This window comes from Polypterus senegalus, chromosome 9, assembly GCF_016835505.1.
Source record: "Polypterus senegalus isolate Bchr_013 chromosome 9, ASM1683550v1, whole genome shotgun sequence".
Taxonomy (NCBI): Eukaryota; Metazoa; Chordata; class Cladistia; order Polypteriformes; family Polypteridae; genus Polypterus; species Polypterus senegalus.
In genome coordinates, this window is record NC_053162.1 from 59,187,107 (window position 1) to 59,209,843 (window position 22,737).

The window sequence follows — 22,737 nt, forward strand, 5'->3', positions numbered from 1 at the left end:
TTTGCTATTTGACTGCATATTTATTAATATCAGTTCTATATTTGAATAGCTGTTTTACATGAAACATCTTAAAACTTTAATATATCAAAAAAGTCAGTACACTTTCATATTTGAAGGTTATAGACCAACCAGGTTGTTTAAATTTTGCAGCTTTGCATAGGGATGGCTTCCTAAAAGGCCATCATAGTTTCAGTTATATAAAATTTTGTTTTCTAAAGCTTAATGGTTTGGCATGACCACAGTTTTTTAGTGTATGTGTGTACTGCTCGAGAACTATGATGCAAGTTATTATAGATTGATTCAGTGACATGAAATGCCAGATGATAACAATCCAAAGAAAACTCTTCATCATCCACTGTACCATACTCCTCCATGGGTCTAATATGAGCAAGTGCACAATAAATCTGAAAGATATAAACACTCTGAGGCCTCAGCAGTTTCATATTAACATGTAAAACTAAGAGGACGGAAATACAATATCTTGTGCTATGAATGTAAGAACAAAACAAAAATTCCACTACCTTTCTCAATTGAATTTCTGTCCATTTTCAAGTGAATTTGATTAATTTCAGGGTATCAGTGGTCAGATTATAATCCTGGCAAAATCATACACAACCAGGCTCGGTGCTAACCCATCACAGGAAACACTCTCAAAATGCCCATGCCTTGCTCATTTTAGGCTAACATTAAGTAACCATTTAACCACTTCCCTGGATTGTAAGAGGGAAAAGTCATGGAGAACATGAAACAGTAATTTAGCACTTAATCCTGAAGTACTACTGTGTAGTCCAGGAGTATATTTTAGTGAGTGGTAATTCTTTAAATAACAAGGTAATCCTTGTCAAATTTAAGATATAACTTTAAAATGTATTTTTAATCTTTGTTAATACTAAAACATTTAGTTGTCAGATGATCAATTTCTAAATTCTCTTCATTAAATATTGCAAATTTAATATTTCCTAATTCACCCGATCTTGAAAAGCTAATTTATTCATTTGTACGACCCAGAATTTACTTTTCTGATACTTCTCTACAGTGGTGTTTTTGCATTTAGGTCCAGTGGGACACAGTGCAACCAGATGTTAGGCTAAGTAGGTATTAAGCCTCCCTCAGTAATTCCATTTATTATTCCATTATTTATAACAACCAGTATGTTTTTTTTTTTTTCTTAAGCAATTTTTCTCATTTTCTGTCATTATGCTCAAAGTAATTTTTTTTTTTTTTAAATATTGATGTTTGTAGTATGTGAAATTGTGTTCATGCCTGTTTTCTGCAGTGCTCTATGTACACTTTGGTGTCTGTGTGCATGTGCAAAGTAAACATTCTGTTTAGTGATAGGTCTTGAAAGATTTTTTTTTTTATATAAATATAAAATAAATATAATATTAAATATAAACTTGCATGTTTGCACTTCCAGCTCAAGGCCAGGCAACATACACCAGCGAAAAGGTTAGAAAAACTCAGTACCATTTTCTCCTTTAAAGGCAGTCACCATAATTTCAAACAAAACAAAACAAAAGAAAAGGAAAGAGATCAATATTAGGAGTGCATTGTTCTTTTCTTGACTTTAAGCTGTAACTTGCATTTAAACCCTACCACTGTGGTGGACCATGCTAAATTTGAAAATGCCATCAAGGAGCCTACTTCTTCTTCATTGAGAAGAAGTCAGAAGTGTGATTCTCCTCTTTCACAAAAGCACACAATTCTGTTGCAGAAAAAGCAGATATGTTAGAAAATTGTATATATTAGTTGATCGCTGGCCTCGTGGGGACCAGCGATTACTTGGCTGCAAGGAAGTTAGAGCCACTATCGGGTGTGCAGCTGGAGTCATGCAGTGCATCTAGTCTGCATATTCCTTCAAAGTTCTTGTGGCCTTTTAATGTCTCTTTTTGGGAAGTTTATAGACGACATTTTTCCCAAAGCAGCAATAATTTAAATTACTATTTTGTCAGTTGATGACAGTGTCAGAAGATATGACTGTAATCTGATGCCAGTCAAAACGGACCAGGTGCTGACATTCCATATGCATTTAATATATTTTTTTTTCCTTTTATTAAAACAGACATTCATTGTGTGAGTGTGGACAGTGAGCAAGCTTGTGTTGTGTACAGGGCCGCAGAAGAAATAGAAAAAGAACACAAAGTAGATGCCCTCACTACATAAAAAAGAAATGATGTATAGTGTTTATTATTTATTTATTTATTTCACACAGTGTGAAAAAGTTTATGAACATGCATGTTTTGCTAGGTGTTCAAAAAAGAGGTAACAATATTTATAATTTAGTTGTTTGTTTTTAAGTTTGTTTAGTTAACGTTTACACAAGAGAAGCCTGCATACATAAAGGAAAAGTCTGGTATAGCCCCACCAGAATTGTCATGCCAAAATGCCACACTGCTTTACTGTGAGGCAATTTTAAATTGTCCGAGTGCTGTTTTACAGTTAATTTAAAAATGGCAACTAACATGAGATGAAAATATGTGTTAATGGCACTACTTTCACTTGTGGCAATACACAATCGGTCTCTCAAATTTTTTGCAAAGAAAAGTGAAATTCTCTTTTGAGCAATGTTTTGCTTATCACTAATTAATAGATTGTTATACATGCACTTATTAAAAGTACACATGTAAAGTTCATGATATAAGACATATTGATATTGTAATAGATTGCATGCCTGTTAGTGGCAGGTTTATGGGAAACCAGAAGAAGATCCTTCTTTGTGAGCAACATAAAGAATGCCGACCCAAACTAAAATACAAAGTTGTTGGGAATGGCTTGTTACATCATCTGGGTGGTGTACATGAATATGTTTGCAATACTTATTGGCTTTTGTCCACCATGCATGCATTATAACCACAGAGGATGGAACAATGTCAGCTGAGTGCCTGGCATCGAAACTGCAAACTATATTTTCTTTCCTTTTTATTTAAAGGGCAGGTTGTCTTTTTTTTTTTTTTAGTAACCTCTTAATGCTTATTTTATTTTTATATACTTTTATTCTTTTAACTTGTTTGAATACCTGTGGTTTGAAGTGGACAGTTCATTAATGAAGACATATGAACTTTAATGATCTGGAAAATTTCTGCATAAAGGAATAGTCTAAGATTCTTGTTAAAATATTTGATGGAAAGCATATTTTGATTATAACACACTAATATGTCATTTATTGATTATGGCAACAGTACTTGTAAAAATATAAGACTCATCTTAACAAAGCACTCTGCTATCAGATGTCTCCATCTGTTGAGTACAGATTGAGCTACAGTGTGAAGATGTACAGTAATGTCATTCTGTTTTTATTAGGTTATGGATTAACTGATGATGTTGTAATTGAAAAGAAGGGCAAAGGTGAAACCTTTCTAGATTGCACAGGTGACAATGTAAAGATATCCAACTTGAAATTCCTTCAGCATGATGCTGTTGAAGGCATCTTATGTAAGTAAAACTAATGTTAAATTTTTTTTTTTTTAACACTAAATCGGCATTACTGCTTACTGTATACCTTAAAAATACATGTACATGCTTGTATTAATGTTTCTGCTCAGTTTTTTAAATTATTCTGTTTTGTTGAAAATGTTTATATACAGTAATATGTAAAAATCCAACCTCTTGAGCTTTAAAATGTCTATACAGTATTCATGCACAGCCTATAGTTTGTCAGAAAAGAGTCGCAATATGAGGCAATACTGACTTTTTAAAAACATTTTAACAAACAAGACAACAAATTTCACCACACTGTGTATGGGACAGAGGTGATATCACTAACAGTGATGTGCATATGAACTATTTCTCTTAATTTGTATTTGAATAAAATTAATGTACTTTTTAACCTATCACATAACTTTTCAGTGAACGTTTTTAATTATGGGGATATGTTTATTTCTAACAGTAAATAAGACCTAGGTGATTTCTTAAACAATTTCATAATAATAATTTTAAGAAAAACTAAAGGTAGCCAATAAGGAGAAAAACCAACATGTCTAATCGTGTTTCTGGACTAGTTTGAAGCCCAGTTGTAGCGTAAAACCCATTCAGTCATGATGCATCTGGCAGGTATACAAAGCTTCTTGAATCAATCTTTATTAACTTGCTACTACTGCAATGTATTGTGACCTGGAGGAATGTGTGACTTCCTGAAAAAATAAGTCTGTCACTTCCTGTTTTTCAGAGACACTGTAGTCTCTTCTGGAGAGAATATTGAGTGCATTTGAGCTTTTGATTTTTATTGGCAGCAGACCACCTTTTGCTGAAATATTCACAGCCTTGTGAATCTTTCTTTCAGTTGAACTTGATGACTTCTGACATACCCCACAAAATGTAGCCTTGTATGTCATATGTCCTTTGCCAATGCAATGAATGTGGCAAAGTGACAAAAAACTTGCTGATATTTTTGCATTAGCTTTTTTAGGGCAGTTGTGTTTCAGTGTCAAACATAGTGTTTAATATAACTTAATTTATTTTTTTTTTTCTTGGCCATAAGGATGCCAATTGAAACTAAACGGTGTTGGCTTCCCACAATAGTTATGGCAGGGTTTGGTCTAGTGTTTGGATCAGAACTTGAACTTGGCCATTGGACCTTACTATTATTCTATGTTAATGAATGTTGTCTTATTTTAATAATTACTTTTTCTTTTATTTCTCTTTTCTTCATCATGTAAAGCACTTTGAGCTACATTATTTATATGGAAATGTGCTATATAAATAAATGTTGTTGTTGAGTAGTGATGTCTGCTCTAATATCTGTGCCAGTCCCTAATTGCTCTGGGTTCTTCAGTAAGGCTCTTAACCTGAAAATTGCTTCAGGGCCGCTGTACAAAGTATCTTAAAAAAAAAAAAAGCACACACATGCATAGAAATGGAAATGCAGAATGTTTTGGTGTATTCATGTCTTAATGTCTTAACGGTAATGTCTTTTTGTGTGGATTTGTATGTGACTTGCATTTAATATGTAAGCCTACCCCTTAAAATTGCATAGATGCAAAGAGGAAGGAGTGAAAAATCCATCTATGAGCTTATTTGGTAGCAATGGCTGTGAACAAGAAAGGGTCAGGGCTGAAGGGAGAAAGGAAAATTTAGTTTGAAAGAGATAATTACCTCTTATCAAGCCTGTGGGACACAAGCTTTAGTGAATTCATGCTTCCTGTCTTCAAGACCTTTTTACTGTTCTGGTATTCTATTTTATATTAGGAAGGTACAGTGGTGCACATTGTTACACGTTTTCCTAGATTTTGGGTACACTTAAAAGACTCTTGCACCTTTTATAGTAGTAGTTGTAGTAGGCATCTGTCCATCTCTGGAAGATGACGGTTGCGCCCGTGGTTAGTCTATCTTAGTGCTGTTGAGTATAACATCTGGAGTGGCTCAGCAATCTGATCCTTACATGGAAGTCCCTTCAACATATACTGCATATGAGGTTGGATTTTGAAATTGTAGCCTGAGTTTGTTGTGTCTGCCTCCTGCGTTGCCTTCTCCTGTAGCTGCTTATTGCGTCTTTCTTTGCCTCACTTAATGCCTTCTTGAACAACTCGGTGCCAGCCACTTCTTTTGCCTGTGAACAAGGAGAAGATGCATGCTCTGTGAGTCAGCTTGCTTCAGTACAGCGGTGTTTGTAACTTTGTCTTGCCATGTAATACTAAGTATGTGTTGTAGGCAGTGAAGTTGGAAGCTCTCTAGGCGATTTTCCTGCCTTGCATAAGAAGTCAAGGATTAACTGCCATACAGCAGGTTGCTGAGGGCACATGCCTGGTATACCTTCAATTTGGTGTTCAGGGTCAGCTGATTGTTAGTCCACACTCTCTTGCACAGTTTAGCCATTACGCTGGCAGTTCTGGCAATCCGCCTATCGATTTTAACAAAGAACCCAGGTATGTAAAGTGATCTGTGACTTCAAGCACTGTGCTGTCAATGCTAATCGAAGGTGGAGCAGGGATGTCCTGGCCCGTGACATTGGTGGTCTTAATGCTAATACAGGTAAAATTCCATTACAATGAACTCCCAGGGGACTAAAAGAGATTTCGTTGTAACAAAAATTTTGTTGTAATGAGATTCTGTATTTGTCACTATAGTACATTCTTTAACTTGCGCCCATGTGTTTGCAGTCATTTCAATTGCTTCTTTCACGTTAATTTTAATCTCCTCCTGCCTACAAGTTATGCTGACGAGAAATTTTCTCAGCATTTCTTTGCGATAATACACTTTCAGGGTACGAATGATGCCCAAATCCAATGGCTGAAGCACTGCTGTACAATTGGGTAGGAGGAATTTAAATGCAAACATTATCTAAATGTGGAAGCATGTTGTGGGCAGCACAGTTATCAATCAGGAGCCGAATCATCCTTTTCTTTTTCATATTGTGAGGTTTCTGAACTCCTTTGAGAACCACCCCCACCCAACGGGAACGACACGCTAAAGTGCATCCTGAAGTGTGATTGCAGAGTGTGTGGAAGATTGTTTGTGTATTGCTGGGGCAGGGCAACAACAGGCTCATAGCGCTGCATTAAAGTGACACAGAAGCAAATCATAAAAGATTGGGGTTGCGCTATAAGTCCCTGTCTTGCACCCCAAAACAGTCTTCCATAGACGTGGAGATCGCACTTTGCGTCACTCTTCAGCGTGTTGTCCAGTTGTGGGAGGTCTTTTCCACTGCATAGTACGGCACGACACGGTTCAGTTCAGCTCACTTTTGGGGGGCTTTCCACTGGGAACAGTACCTGGTACCAGGTCCTTTTTTTTAGTACCACCTCAGCCGAGGTTCCAAGCGCGCCGAACCGTTACCAAAACGTGACGTGTAAACTCTGCTGGTCACTGGTTGGCCGGAGAAAATCGTCATTACTGCGTCACTGAACTTGCGACACGAGACACAACAGACCCACTAGATTTTTAGCACAGCCAGGTTCAGATGCACCATTTTGTTTTAACCAATAATGGCTGTTTCGTGGTCTATTGAGGAAGTACAGACGTTCCTCTCCTTGGTAGCCGAGGAGCGGATCCAGCGGGAGCTGGATGGGGCGACGCGGAATGAAAAAGTTTTCTTTGGCTGCCATCAGCCTCTTTTGAAACAAACTCCTTCGTCTTGCTGTTAAAAGCATCCACATGCCGAGAATGAAGAGCACCATTCCGTCGATATGCTCCATTGTTGTGTGTTTGTTTGTGGAGCGTTTACGATGATGTCACGGCAGTAGAGGCGGCGCAACTATAACGACACGTGAATAATCCCGCCCACTTTAAAGCGGTACTAAACTGCAGTCGAAACGCTAACTGAGCCGAACCAAGGTGAGCTGTACTGAACCGTGCTGTGCCATACTATGCAGTGGAAAAGCTCCATAAGAAAGTTTACAAACCTCACATTTTCTTGAATGAGTGCCACATTAATAGGAATGTTTCTTGAACGAGAATCACTGAACCACAAAAAAAAACAGCTTTTTCAACATTGTCAAATGTAGCAGTTCGCATACGTTTGCAACCCGAGATTTTTCTTTTTTTTGCTCGCTTTCAAGAAAGTTGACAGCGTTGATGGCGAAATTCCGAATTCACTGGCAATGTCTTTTTTTCTTCTTGCCACAATCGAGAGCTGCAAAAATGTAAAGTTTTTTTTTTTTTATGAACTGTTATAATTTTTTCATGTCTGCCGTTTCTATAGAAGGATGACAATGAGTTAATTTCTAATGGATGTTTTTAAAATATTGAAGAGCAATAAGCAAAAGGTATCACTGAAAACCACAGGAAACAAAAAAGGCAAAAAATATAAAATAAACAGTACAAAGAAAGTTCAAAGAAAGAAAAAGTAAATTGCAATATTTCTGTTTGGGGAATCGTTTTGCACAACTGAGCTGCGGCCACAGAACTAACTGCTCTATGGATGATTCATTCAGGCATTTCAAGGTTTTTTGGGCACTTAGTTGTAATGAAAGTATCTGCTGAATGTACTTCGTAGTAACAAGATTTTTATAGACTTGCGTCATATGGGGAAACTGTCTGGACCATAAAAACAATCGTTGTAATGAAAATTTCGTTGTAACAGAATTTTACGTGTAGTTTGCCCAAACTCCCTGCAGGCGTTTACAAAATGGTTGATCAGCTGATGGAGGGCCACTTCAGTATGTGAAGTCAGGGCCACATCATCAGCAAATGGCAATCCTCTAATGAGGATTATGTGGATCTTGGTCTTTTGCCCTTATGCGAGCTAAGTTAAACAGCTTCCTGTCACTCCTGGTATGTACATTGATGCCTTCAACAGAGTCATTGATTGCAAAGTTTAATAGTATGGAGAAGAAAATGCCTCTATTAATCGGGAAGGGGTCAAAAATGTCCCCATCGTAGGTGACCACACCCTGTGTATCGTCGTGAAAGGAGGTTATAATACTAAGCTACTACCATAGGGTAGGTACAGTGGTAGTGGTATATGTATATAATTATTTATATATAATTTATTTATTTATTTTTTTTTAGCAGCTGAAATATACCTGTCCTACTCACGAGGTCAAAAGCCTTGGTCAGATCGACAAATATAATGTACAGTATAATGGTTTGCCTTGTTCTCGGGAATTATTTTGGAGCTGATGTATAGAGAAGATCATGTCAACCTTGTGGCTTTATGGCTGAAAGATCCACAGTGATTCTGGATAAATGCGGTTGGCAAGGACAGGCTGGTTTTCAATGATGTCTAACATAGAGTTTTCTGTGGAGTACAGGTCTAGATAGCGTTTGACCCATTTGTTTGTTTTTTTCTGTGATTTACCTCTCCTGTATTAGACTTCAGAAGTTCATACTTCTTCATTTGTTTGCCGGTTGCTTGTTTAATGTCTTCATACATGCTCCAAATGTTGCTAGTGTCCGATGCCAGCTGAATATTGCCTGATAGTTAAAGCCAATAGTCATTTGCTCAGTGACGAAGAGTTTATTTTGCTTTGGTCAATGACAGGCTCAAATACCAATATGTTAGCCTCAAACCAGTCTGCATTATGTCGCTTTTTCTTGCAACAAATCATGATGGCAACACTGTAGATGGTGTTTAGGAGGGAATTACATCTTGCTTCTGCAAACTGCTGTTGGTCACTATCCAGGGACTTTTCAAACCTCTCTATGAACTCATTGTTTTTGTCTGTGAGAGTGGTCTTACTGATGTTAATTCTTGGTTGACATTTCTTCTTTGAAAGATGGAATTTCTTTTGTTGGAGCTTTACCTTTGAGACAGTCAGAGAATGGTCAGTATTACAGTCTGTACTGTGGTAAACTCTGGTATTGAATATGCTGATGACGAAGTCCAGCTGGTGCCAGTGCTTTGTCCTTGGATGTCTCCAGGAAGCTTTACAACATGCCTTGTTCTAAAAATAAGTATTTGACACATGGACTGATAGTGCCTGATAGTTAAAGCCAATAGTCAGAACTGAAGTAACCTCTGGCTATTCTCATTCATTTTTCCTGTGCTGTGATGACCTAACGTGCTTGGCCAGGATTCTCGATCTAGACCCACCCTGAAATCTCTCAAGTGGTAAATGTGCTCTGACATTTTGATTCTGTTAATGACACTATCTAAGTGTTCATTGAACTATTCTTTGACTTTGTAAGTGGCTTTTAGGGTTGACGTAAACCTTGTGTGCATCTATACAATACCTGCTGATGTGAAGAGGAGTAGGATGAGATCTATTTCTGTGCCATCCGTTGGAGATTGATTCATGTGGAGCAGGGTGTTCCTGACAACAAAACTAATTCCTTGTTCATTGGCTTCCTCAACACCTTTCCGCTGCCAGAAGAAGGTATTATGCTCTTCCTTCAGGGATCCACTGTCTGGTAGCCTTGTTTCCTACAGTGCTGCTATGTCAACATGCAGTCTGTGCAGCTCACGATCAAATACTGTGGTCTTTTGAGCATCCTCGATTCTTTTCAAGTCATTAGTGCAGTGCACATTGTTCGCATGTTTCAACTTGAGATGCAAAAAACGTAAGCTTTTTCCAGTGATATTTTCCTGCAGCATCGTTAACAATCTGCTTGTTGAGCAAAACTCTGAGCTCCAGGCACCCACTAAAGCAGACAGACCGTGGCGGGCCAACACCTTACTGGCTGGGGGCTGCCCAGCTTGATGTGGGTGATAGTTAACCAATTCGGACACGAGGATCTCTCCCACCATCGAAGACGGCCCGTGGTGCCCAGCTCAACATCAGTTGAGCAATGCCCTACAACACGCAACTGTTTTCCTCCATGTCCTGCAATTCTGCTCTCCTGCAGTTGGCAATCTTACTATGTTTTGGAATCCTCCATGTTTTCCCTTAGAAAGTATGCCTAAGCAGAGTTACCAGAGTTCATGTGCTTTTTTTCTGGTTGATGGGAGGGGGCTCAGTTGAAGCTCTCCTCTTCATCAGGTTCTATCAGATTGTATCTGTCATTTTGTCAGAAAATTGCAGACTGTTACTGTCGAGCTATGTTTTAAGCACTCATAACATACTGTATATAATGGCAGAAATCAACAATTAGGCTATGGTATTAAAACCTATTGTGTTTATAATGAGTAGCGCTGCAATAGATGAATATATTGATAGTTGATTGTTCAGGTGAATATTGCAATGATTAATCAGCTTAGCTGAAAACTAAAGATGAAATGGTCTGAAAATGTCATATTTTGATTATAATGACTCAATCAACATGCTTGGAAAGTGTGTGTATGAATGTATAAGAAGAAAAAATACAAAGCAACAAAATATTAGAATAGGAAAGTGAAACTAAAACTTAGGAACATTTTTAAGATGTTACCAGGTGAGTGCACTGTTGCTAGAAAATATATACAGTACATTAAATAATTAAGTTTGTAGAAATGTTTTCAGGTGGTATTGGATATGTACCATACAGCTTTCACACATAGTGCCAAAAAGCTTAAAAGAAAAAGTTGTCAGAGACAGGGGTGAAAGATGGAGGGAGGGAATTTACCAAAAAAAGATCACATATAAGGAACAGGTTTTGAATTTGCCAGCTCTTCTTGTTACTGTAAAAGCGGGAGTGTCCCAAAATAAGTTAATAAATGTAATAACACTGAACACACTCTTAAAAGAAAGGGAAATATTGAATATTGAAGCATAGAGAAATATGTTTAAGAACAAAAACAGATATCTGTGGAATTGCTAGCGTAAGCCAATGTTCCTTAACCTTTGGGTTGCGACACACGTTTTTCACCAATTTACTGCAGGTGGGCCATTACTGATTCGTGAATGGGTTGGACCACGTAAGTAATCGGCAGTGCTGTACAATTGTTTCTAAGTGAGCTTGTTTCGTCAAGAGGGACCCCTGATTGTGCTTGTTTTGACCAATTGTGTGGTTTGCATTTGCTGATAGTGGGTCGTCAATGAGCTTGATATGTTAAAACTGCGCCGCAGGACCTTTTAGAGGTTGAGAAAACACTGGAGTGTATGGGAAATGCGGTGTGAGCTGAATGCATTAGTCACATGGAGTAGGCCAGGTGTTTGAATTCATATGTGTTCTTATTAGGTTCATGTAATGTTCCTGTTGATATTCATATATACCTGGAGTTTAAAGTAGTCCTGGTTTCTTATGTTGGTTGGTCATGGAAAAATCAGAGTCCTGGAATTTAAAATGTACTAAAGTGTTTGGACTGTGTATGTCAGACACTTGCTACATTTAATAGTTGATTTAGTAGAACTGGACAGAAATAAAGATCAAAATATGCACCCTAATGCTACTGTGAGGTGTAGGTCAAGTTTAGATTGGTGCTGCACCAGCAGAAACAGTCAAAATTCCACCTATGACCACAACTGTGAGTAGTCAAGTAAAATGAAATGTATCCTTTCCAACAAGGAAATAGTACCAGTAATCTGTGAAAAGAATGTATTACTTCTAGACTGGTTTACTTTTGTTGTCACTAGCTTACCTCAGAAACAGTCAGTCAGTCAGAAACATTAAAGGCATAATTTCTTAACCTTTACTGCTTCAGAATGGACGTATTTGAAATATTTAAAGGCTTTTGTTTTCATATTCTGCACTCTTGAACTTTCATCTCCATTTTTTTAAATAATTTATAAAAAATGCTTAACTTTTCCACATGAAGTTGTGTTCTAAATTAATATATAAAATGATTGTAAAGAAACAACTTAAAAAATACCATACGTATCTTTGAAATTTGGAAATATCAGAATCCAAATAAAAAGCTTACATTTATGTTAACCATTAATTAATTAATAAATGTGTTTTCCTAATTTCCCTGTTCTTGTACTATAATTGATGGCTTGTTTTTTCTTTAGCTTTATATTTCTGTATCCTAATTTTTTAAGGTATACGTCAGGGAAAGACTACCATGGAAAATTGCGTTCTTCAGTGCGAAACTACAGGAGTTATCGTACGATCTTCAGCAGAGCTCTTTATGAACATTTGTGACTTGTATGGAGCAAAAGTAAGGATTTTTTTTCCAATATGAAAGTCATTGCAATTTAAGATTCTATGAAAGTAAGTTTGGCCATTTCCAACGAATCTGAAAGTAATTAGTATGTTCTTTTCTTATGATGTGCATATAAAGTGGTGCTGACATTTGAGTTTTATAATGTGAGCTAATATACTAGTGTATACAGTACATGTCATATTTAAATGTCAGTTTGATCTGTTTATAGATTTTGTGTAGGGATTGCACCAATAGATTCCACCCATATTACAAAACTGAAGCGCTCCAAAAATAAATTGATGTAATCATTTTATTAAATGAAACACATATGGTGAAATAAGTATAAAGTGAATAAAATTATCACAATAAAGATGACACAAAAGAAATCCTATTACATAATTTCCTATGAGACCTTTTAAATATATAATGTCAGGGGTGTGGAAATCTAATTTAATTCTACTTGTCCATGGACAAGTAAACTTAGAAAGTCCACTTGTCCGCCAGTTAAATTCACTTGCCCATAAACAAATAACAAAAGTGAAAAATAGTTTATTTTTTCTGATCTCTTATATTGATACCAAAACTGCCTTCCATTTTAAAACTGAAAAAAGTTCTTTCAGGGAGTAGTATTTTGCCACCTTTCTCTAGAATATTATTATATAAAAGATTCCCTTATTATTTTAACTCACTAATAAACAATGCCCTCATTATAGCTATACTAGTTCTGTTTCACATATTAGTTACATAACAGAACACTGTCCTGATTCATTTTCTGCTATGTTCTTCAGCTTTTGTCTTGCAACATCTTTTCCCCCAAGAATCTTTACTATCTCAGACAGCATGGGCTGAATGCTGTTCATTTCTGCTTGAGCTGAACTGCATGGTTCCTGGACTGATTGACTGAAGTAAATATTACCGATGTTGTCGGAGAAACAATAACCACGTCTAAGTGAAGATTTTTATTGATATTTCATAACATTTGGAAAACGTTAGAATGTTTTCTTCTTTATTTTTAATAAAATGACAGCGCAAAACCAACTTGTTTTGTATGAAAAATTCTCTAATCAAAAACGATCTATAGACAGCTCATCAGAATTGATGTTGTCACGCAATAAATTTCTTAACTCCTCAATATATCACAACCTACGCAAAATCGCAAATTTCTGGAAAGATTAAGTGCCTAACAAGCTTTGTTATTTGATGAAAACATTTGCATTCTAAGTAAAATGACCAGATTTTTATATAGAAACAATGAATTTTATCAATAATATATAAAAGTTATCGATTATAATGAAAAATCAGATTACATCGTAATGTCGGCATGAAAAAAAATGACTGCATCTCCAAGCGCGTAAATAGTAGGGTAAAATACTTATGTAAGACCGTAAGAGTGCTTCCCCTTTGAAAAATCAGTCGTCATTTTGTAAACAATATTGAAAACCAATTTGAGACATGAAGAACATACCTAAGTAGGCTGTTTCCGCACGAAGTATGTACCCAAATGTTTAAAATTTGAAAGTAGAGGCAAAAATGTGCCCTGCACAGCACATATAATTTTTTTTTTTCTTCTGAAAATTGCCCTTGTCCGCGGGAAACTGAAACCACAAAAACATGCTTGTCCGTAGGTCAATTTACCCGTGTCGGACGAGTCGGGCGTTGGATTTCTGCACCCCTGAATGTGTTCCGTGCTATCTACTTAAGTGGTTTGTCATCTTGTCCACATTAAAACTTATGAAATCAATAATTAATGTGTAGTTGAACCAATGCTGTCCTGAGTAGCGTTGCATCTATGCCAGAAATGCCTTATCTGCTGCTACCTTTTGGCATGGATGAAAACTATCTTAACTTCTTGCCTGACCAGTTTAACTCTTCTGTTACCCTTAGTGTCCAATTTCTGTGACACCCTATCCATCTTAAATAATTACTGCTCCTGTTGACCCATAGCTTCCCATATCAACACATAGGTAGAGTTTGCTTTTACCATTGTTGCTTGCTTTTTCTTTTCAAGGTAACCAATCCTGTGCAAACCTAGTGCTCCTAGTATGCCCAATTCATAAAGCTTTCAGTATTTTTTCTCTTCCAAAACTTCATCCTAGAAAACAAATGCATTGTGTTGGGAAATACAGCCCAATAATAAGTAACACCCACGCAGCCAATGGATAGCTTGGAGTGGCAAAAAAACTATATCACCATATAATTAAAAATTCATAACAGCTATAGTACAGGGTGGGCCATTTATATGGATATACCTTAATAAAATGGGAATGGTTGGTGATATTAACTTCCTGTTTGTGGCACATTAGTATATGTGAGGGGGGAAACTTTTCAAGATGGGTGGTGACCATGGTGGCCATTTGGAAGTTGGCCATTTTGGATCCAACTTTTGTTTTTTTTCAATAGGAAGAGGGTCATGTGACACATCAAACTTATTAGGAATTTCACAAGAAAAACAATGGTGTGCTTGGTTTTCACGTAACTTTATTCTTTCATGAGTTATTTACAGGTTTCTGACCACTTATAAAATGTGTTCAGTGTGCTGCCCATTGTGTTGGATTGTCAATGCAACCCTCTTCTCCCACTCTTCACACACTGATAGCAACACCGCAGGAGAAATGCTAGCACAGGCTTCCAGTATCCGTAGTTTCAGGTGCTGCACATCTCCTATCTTCACAGCATAGACAATTGCCTTCAGATGACCCCAAAGATAAAAGTCTAAGGGGGTCAGATCGGGAGACCTTGGGGGCCATTCAGCTGGACCATGATGATCAAACCACTTTCCAGGAAACTGTTCATCTAGGAATGCTCGGACCTGACACCCATAATGTGGTGGTGCACCATCTTGCTGGAAAAACTCGGGGAACATGCCAGCTTCAGTGCATAAAAAGGGAAACACATCATCATGTAGCAATTTCGCATATCCTTGAGGTTTCCATTGATGAAGAATGGCCCCACTATCTTTGTACCCCATATACCACACCATACCATCAATTTTTTTGTTCCAACAGTCTTGGAGGGATCTAACAAATGTGGGTTAGTGTCAGACCAATAGCAGTGGTTTTGTTTGTTAACTTCACCATTCACATAAAAGTTTGCCTTATCACTGAACAAAATCTTCTGCGTAAACTGAGGGTCCTGTTCCAATTTTTGTTTTGCCCATTCTGCAAATTCAGTGCGCCGATCTGGGTCATCCTCGTTGAGATGCTGCAGTAGCTGGAGTTTGTAAGGGTGCCATTTGTGAGTAGCTAAAATCCGCCGAAGGGATGTTCGACTAATGCCACTCTCCAGTGACATGCGGCGAGTGCTACGCTGTGGGCTCTTGCTGAATGAAGCTAGGACAGCCACTGATGTTTCTTCATTAGTGACAGTTTTCATGCGTCCACATTTTGGCAAATCCAACACTGAACCAGTTTCACGAAACTTAGCAAGCAGTTTGCTAACTGTAGCATGAGAGATGGGTGGTCTCGTAGGGTGTCTTGCATTGAAATCTGCTGCAATGACCCGGTTACTGCGTTCACCAGACATCAACACAATTTCTATCCGCTCCTCACGTGTTAACCTCTGCGACATGTCAATGGCTGTAAACAAAGAGAAACTTGTAAATAACTCATGAAAGAATAAAGTTACGTTAAAACCAAGCACACCATTGTTTTTATTGTGAAATTCCCAATAAGTTTGATGTGTCACATGACCCTCTTCCTATTGAAAAAACAAAAGTTGGATCCAAAATGGCCGACTTCCAAATGGCCACCATGGTCACCACCCATCTTGAAAAGTTTCCCCCCTCACATATACTAATGTGCCACAAACAGTAAGTTAATATCACCAACCATTCCCATTTTATTAAGGTGTATCCATATAAATGGCCCACCCTGTAGATACTACACCCTTACCTCCCATATGTAACTTTAAATCTGCATCACTAACACACAACCTTTTTTTTATTAAATTAAATAAAGTCCAAGATAACATCAATTATGAAGTTTGGCCAAAATGTTATTAGTGTTACATGTGTTGCAAATGATTAGAATCATCAAATTGCATAAAGAAGTAAATTGTTTTGCCCATTACACAAATGGATTAAAGTGCATTTTCTTTCTCTGTCACTCGCTTATGCAACTGCTGTTGCAGACAAAACACATTACAAAACATGGCCTTTTCCTGTACTCTCCTGCTGTTTGAAAATGCCAACTTTAAAATGTACGGTCATGCTTCACTCTTCAAGGGTTTTAGGACGCTCCCTTGGAAAGGTTGCTCCATAACAATGAAACTAACCTATTACATATAATGTGTGTTGTAATGCGGGGCTTATTATTGCCTTTTTATAGCCAATAAGCATGCTTTCAAAGAAAATAAAAAATCTATCTTTAAGAAGTCATAGGCGCTGTAATCTAGTGTTCAGTATTGCTTTTGACAAAAAAAATACATGAATATGTCTTGAACCAAAGTGACTTTTTAATAATGTTGGTATGCAAGTCTTAGTGAAACATTTGTGTGTTTTTTTTTTATATTATGCATCCTTTCTTCAGTGATTAATTTGCTGTACAGCTCATATGGCAAAAGCATTTGATATTACTGATCTCATTGTTAAGGTTGCTATACATTTCCTTGCTGTAAATTTTCTTTATTTTACAAATACAACCTATGGGCATAGTCTGACTTGTTCCTGCGTTTGCATGTTGCTTCCATAACATTTTCTAGCTTGCTGTCAGCCAGTGCTGAATGAAATAGGTTCATAAAATTAATTAATTGGCATTACTATGCTTATAGGTACAGGCATTCTGGAAATGAACATCACCTCTGTCCACACTTTTTACAATTAGCCAAAATTAAACTTTAGGAACTTCTCATTTTTTTAAAAAAGGCATACTAACAAATGATATGTGAAAACCAGAAAAATAAAACCACCAATTTTTTTAAAGAAATATATCTGTTACAAACTGTCTGAGACCAATATGGAATATGTCTGATACATGTGACATTTGATGGTGATCTACTAATGTACTATACACAATCAAATGAAAATAACAAACTGCTTAAATGAAAGTTGACTACAAGCCCCACATTCACCACTCAAGGCTATCAGTGAGCCATCTGTTTCATTTAAACTCATGGAGCAATTTACTGAATTTAGACAAGTACTCTGTTTATCTAAGTCACCAAACATTTAAAATACATGGAAGTTACACTGCTCTCAGATTTTATTTTCTCATATTCACTGTTCTTTGCAGCTTAACACTGCTTCCACAAAAAATATGAGCAAAAGGAAAGTAGAGTGCTTGTTAATTAGTGGTTTAAAATGATAAGTTGTGTTACTAAAGTCTGCTGTCAGATCGCCAAATGGTGGTTTCCTCAACCAATGGGAAGAGTACTTCATTGTCTTACAAAATCTGTAAAATATTAGTCACTTACAAGATGACCACTGATTGTTTTTGAAAAAGAAAAGCAACTGCTAATTCCAGTCTTTGGCTGCTACAACTAAGCCATATAAATGTGAGTTATATTAGAAGAAATAAAAGAAAAAAAAAAAGTGTGTGATGCTTCTGAAGCAAGACTCTTTTCAAAGATAAATTAGTGATTGGTTGGCTAATATGTATTCCAGTCTAAATAAATGCAACATTAGAAGGGATAGCTGCCAAAAAATTGACACCAGCGAAACAGCTCCCATTGAAAACGATTAACAAATGCATCTCCAACTTAAATGATTTTATGTGACATTCTGTGTGTGTTAACTAGGGCTGCAACTAATGATTATTTTGGTAGTTGACTAATCTATCATTTTTTTTTTTTTTCTTTTAATTAGTCGATTAGTCATGATTATTTCATGTGTGACTATTTTGATGCCTGTGACCTGTGGTTGTATATCCTGTTCTGGGCTCCAGTGCATGTCTTACCTCATCTGCTCATGTCTGTTCACTTTCACTTGTGAATGTCACCCTGATGTCTCTGCATTAACACAATTAAAATTAATAATAATCAAATTAAAATAACCAGTGAAACATATGAATTTGAAAAAAATAATATATTTTATATTAGCGTGACCATCACAATAAAAAAGAAATACATTAAACAATACAGACTAAAGTGCACATAGTCTTTAAACAAAAAAAGTGCATTTAACTTAACCAAAAATGGTCACTGGTGTGTCTTAAAGTCCAAAAGTTTAAATAAAGCTTCAGTTCAAATAAAATAAAACAATAATGTACAGTTTATAAAAGATTCAGTTCATATATTCCTGATTGGAGTGTAGGAACGTGAGCATTTCAACATGCTATGGTGTGAGGTTGCCTCTCTTCTTTTGAGACAATGTTCCCAGCTGCTGAGAAGAGATACTCGGATGGAGTAGAGGTAGCAGGAATACACAACAATGATTTTGCAGACAAAGATGTTTTAATCATCACAGTTTAAAGGAAAAGTGTTGTAGTTTATCACATCATGTACTATATTATGCCAAAATAAAAAAGTGGACTAAAATATGTAACAAGCTAATTACTGATATACTCCAAAACACAAGTTGCCTAACGTTAGTTAGAGATGGTTTACTATTCATATGAACTCAAATATTGTACGATAAAAGAAGAAAAAAAAAAACTAGGATGGCTCAGCTACTCTTATTCACTCGTTTACTATAGCTCCAAACACATTGGCAAACATAACTGAAATTATATTCACTTAAACCGGCGGAATCGGCTAGAGTTGGTTTCCAGTACAATTTGGAAGCACGCCAAAGCTGAATATATGCGGTGACATACATTAATTGAACTCCACAACTGGCTAAAGTTGTTTCTCAGTGCAATTTTCCAGCACGCCGGAGCCGAGTATATTTGGCAATGTATGTTCATTGAATGCTGCAACCAGCTGTAGTTGTGTCTCAGAGCAATTTGTCAGCATGCAGGGGCCAAGTATATTCAGTGATGTACATTCATTGAATGCCATAACTGCCTATAGGCGCTTCACAGAGCAATTGGCCAGCACGCCAGGGCTGATCAGTCAGTGCCATACATTTGTTGAGCAGCCAGCTCATGACCACTGCCAGCCCCAGCAGAACTGCAGCAACACTCTCTGGGATTCAGCCGCTGCACTAGACGAACCTGCAATCATCAGCGTTTACCTCTGTGTGTTTGCGTGCTGCCAGTTCAAGCGCAGTTGGCTCAGTGATTTACTGAATTTCATCAATGACTTCAGTTGCACCTTGTACATATCATAATAGATTGTTGCATTAGTTTTTTTTTTTTTTACAGTTCATTTGCAGCGTGAAGTCCCTACAGGAAAGGCTCTGAAGCGTTTGCTGTACTGTATGGGAGATGTTCAAATAGACTGTGCACATTGCTGAGACTGTGTGCGCTTGGTGCTGTATCCCGATTAATCTGATCAGCTGCTTTACAGCTGTGATTTCACACTCGGATACAGTGGGTTAAATAATCTGAGTGGTGCACTGACAGTGACAACGCTAAAGCAGCTATAGTATCTGGAATAGTTTGGCCATTCTGTGCACCATTATTTGGTTATGGGTTGATTACAATCAGATGCCTTAAACTAATAAACGATATGTGGTGAATTTCATTGTATTTGATAAAGCCGCATCAGGGATGTGAATCAAAAAAATAAATGGAAACCACACCGGAACAATAGCACTGCTTTGACAATGGGCCCAAACAGCTTGCAGAACTGTACGGAGAACTTGCATACGCCAGGGATTGAGCTGGCATGAAAATGTGCATGGCTTTACGGCAAGTTTAGCTTTTATACAACGCGATGTGAGAGTGGAAATGGGCATATGCAACAAACCCACCACAGTCATAGCCCTACAATGATCCAGTGTTTACTTTAATCTGCATTTAGCTCATAAATATCATTTTTGGAGAAAAAATTAATTACTTCCTGTAAAATACAACATTTATTTATATAGCACATTTTCATACAAATAATGTAGCTCAAAGTGCTTTACATCATGAAGAAAGAGAGAAAAAAAGACAAAGTAAGAATTAAAATAAGAGAACACTAATTAACATAGAATAAAAGTAAGGTCAGATGGCCCGGGAGGACAGAAAAAACAAAAAAAAAAACTCTAGACGGCTGGAGAAAAAATAAAATCTGCAGAGGTTCCAGGCCATGAGACCGCCCAGCCCCCTCTAGGCATTCTACCTAACATAAATGATCAGTCCTCATTGTATTCAGGGTTCTCATGGAAGGACTTGGTGATGACAGTCACGTGGACTTCTGGCCTTTAATCCATCAATGCAGGGACATCACGGTGCTTTGATTAGGTGGTGCGCCACCACAGAAAACCGGAAAAAGAACAGAAGAGAATGTGGAGTTAGTACGGATTTTGGAGCCACGCTGTGTAAGGATAGTAATGATAGTTAATTGAATATACAGAGCATCTGGATTAAACTAAAATGAAGTTATAAGAAAGCCATGTTAAAGTAATGTGTTTGTAGTAGTATTTTTAAAGAGCTCCACTATATTAGCCTGGTGAATTCCTATTGGCATGCAATTCCAGATTTTAGGTGCATAACAGCAGAAGGCCGCCTCACCACTTCTTTTAACTTTACCTCTTGGAATACTAAGCAGACACTCATTTGAAGATCTAAGGTTACGATTTGGAATGTAAGACATTCCGAAATATAAGATGGAGTGAGATTATTTAAGGCTTTGTAAGCCATAAGAAGTATTTTAAAGTCAGTTCTAAATGGCACAGTTAACCAATGTAGTGACATCAAAACTGGAGAGATGTGCTCGGATTTTCTTTTCCTAGTTAGGATTCTAGCAGCTGCATTCTGCACTCATTGCAACTTATTTATGTCTTTTTTTGGGTAGTCCTGAGAGGAGTGCGTTACAGTAATCTAGTTGACTGGAAACAAAAGCGTGAACTAATTTCTCAACATCTTTCAATGATATAAGAGATCTAACTTTTGCTATATTTCTTAAGTGAAAAAGTGCTGTCCTAATAATAAAAATAATACATTTTATTTATATAGCGCGTTTTCCCATGCTTAAGGCACTTTACAGAGTTTAAGAAAGAACGGCAAGCTAAACAGTATATAGCATTATACTAAACCAGAAAATAAAGTATAGTAAGATAAGGCTTTTCTCTGAATTTACTAGCAGACAACATAATTGATGGTCTACAACACACACACACACACAGGTTACATGAACATCGTGACATAGAGGTAGACTGAGAGAGGGATAATAAAGCCAGGTAGAGCTAGAAGCCTTCCTGAGCAGATAAGTTTTGAGCTGTTTTTTTAAAGAATTCATGGATTCAGATGATCTAATTAATTTCGGTAGGTCATTCCAGAGTCTGGGCGCTATACAGCTGAAGGCCCTGTTACCCATGGAGTGTAGATTAGTGTGGGGCACAACAAGATTGCCAGAATCAGAGGACCTTAGTGGGCAGACAGGCACATATTGATGGAGAAGGTCACTGATGTAGTTTGGCGCAAGGTCATTTAAGGCTTTGTAGGTTATTAGCAGAATTTTATATTCGATTCTGTAAGACATGGGGAGCCAGTGAAGGTGGAGCAGGATGGGTGTGATGTGCTTGCTGCTGCTGGTTTGGGTAAGGACTCTTGCAGCTGAGTTTTGAATAAGCTGGAGCAGTGATATAAGATTAGAAGGGGCACCTGCCAGTAGGGAATTACAATGATCGATGCGGGATGTGATAAAAGCATGGACAGGTTTCTCAGCATTAAAAAAGGAGAGGATGGAGTGAACACGGGATATGTTAAGGAGGTGAATGTAAGAAAGTTCCTTAATGTGATTTATGTGAGTAGAATAAGAAAGGGAGGAATCAAAAATGACACCAAGATTATTTGCAGTGGTGGCAGGTCTGATAAGATCACCACCAAGATGGACTGGAAAGGAGCTCATTTTATTAAGTTGCACTTTAGTCCCAATTTGCAGGAGTTCAGATTTGTTGCAATTTAAAGAGTTCTGCACCATCCAGGTATTATTTTCACTGAGGCAGATTGTGAGCTGAGAAAGCTCTGATGAAGTTCCACTTTTAACATTGAAATAGAGTTGAGTATCATCTGCATAGAAATGTTAACCAATTCCAATACTACAGATTATGTGGCCAAGGCGGAAGCATATAAATACAGAAGAGAAGAGGGCTGAGGACAAAGCCCTGAGGAACTCCTTGTGTGACTGGCGCTGAGCTGGATCTGTTGCTGCCAAGACTAACAAACTCTTGCCTATCAGTCAAATAGGACTTGAATCACTGGAGGGCAGTGCCAGAGATACCCAGCATGTTTTCCATTCTGGACAGTAGAATGTGATCTGATTAATATGCGATTTAAAATTCAGGTCACAGTCAACGGATACCCTTAAATTCTTTACCCTCACCTTGACTTTTAATC

The 22,737-nt window shown here is 37.3% G+C and overlaps 1 protein-coding gene across 4 annotated transcripts in view; it reads left to right on the forward strand.

Moving 5' to 3' along the window:
- Positions 1–22,737, forward strand: part of shcbp1 (SHC SH2-domain binding protein 1) — a 122,528-nt gene that overhangs the window by 96,292 nt on the left and 3,499 nt on the right. For all 4 annotated transcript variants that reach the window (XM_039763142.1, XM_039763145.1, XM_039763141.1 and 1 more), the window contains exons 9-10: positions 3,301–3,432; positions 12,273–12,391. In XM_039763142.1, the coding sequence (XP_039619076.1) occupies positions 3,301–3,432; positions 12,273–12,391 (251 nt within the window). The remainder of the gene's footprint in view (positions 1–3,300; positions 3,433–12,272; positions 12,392–22,737) is intronic.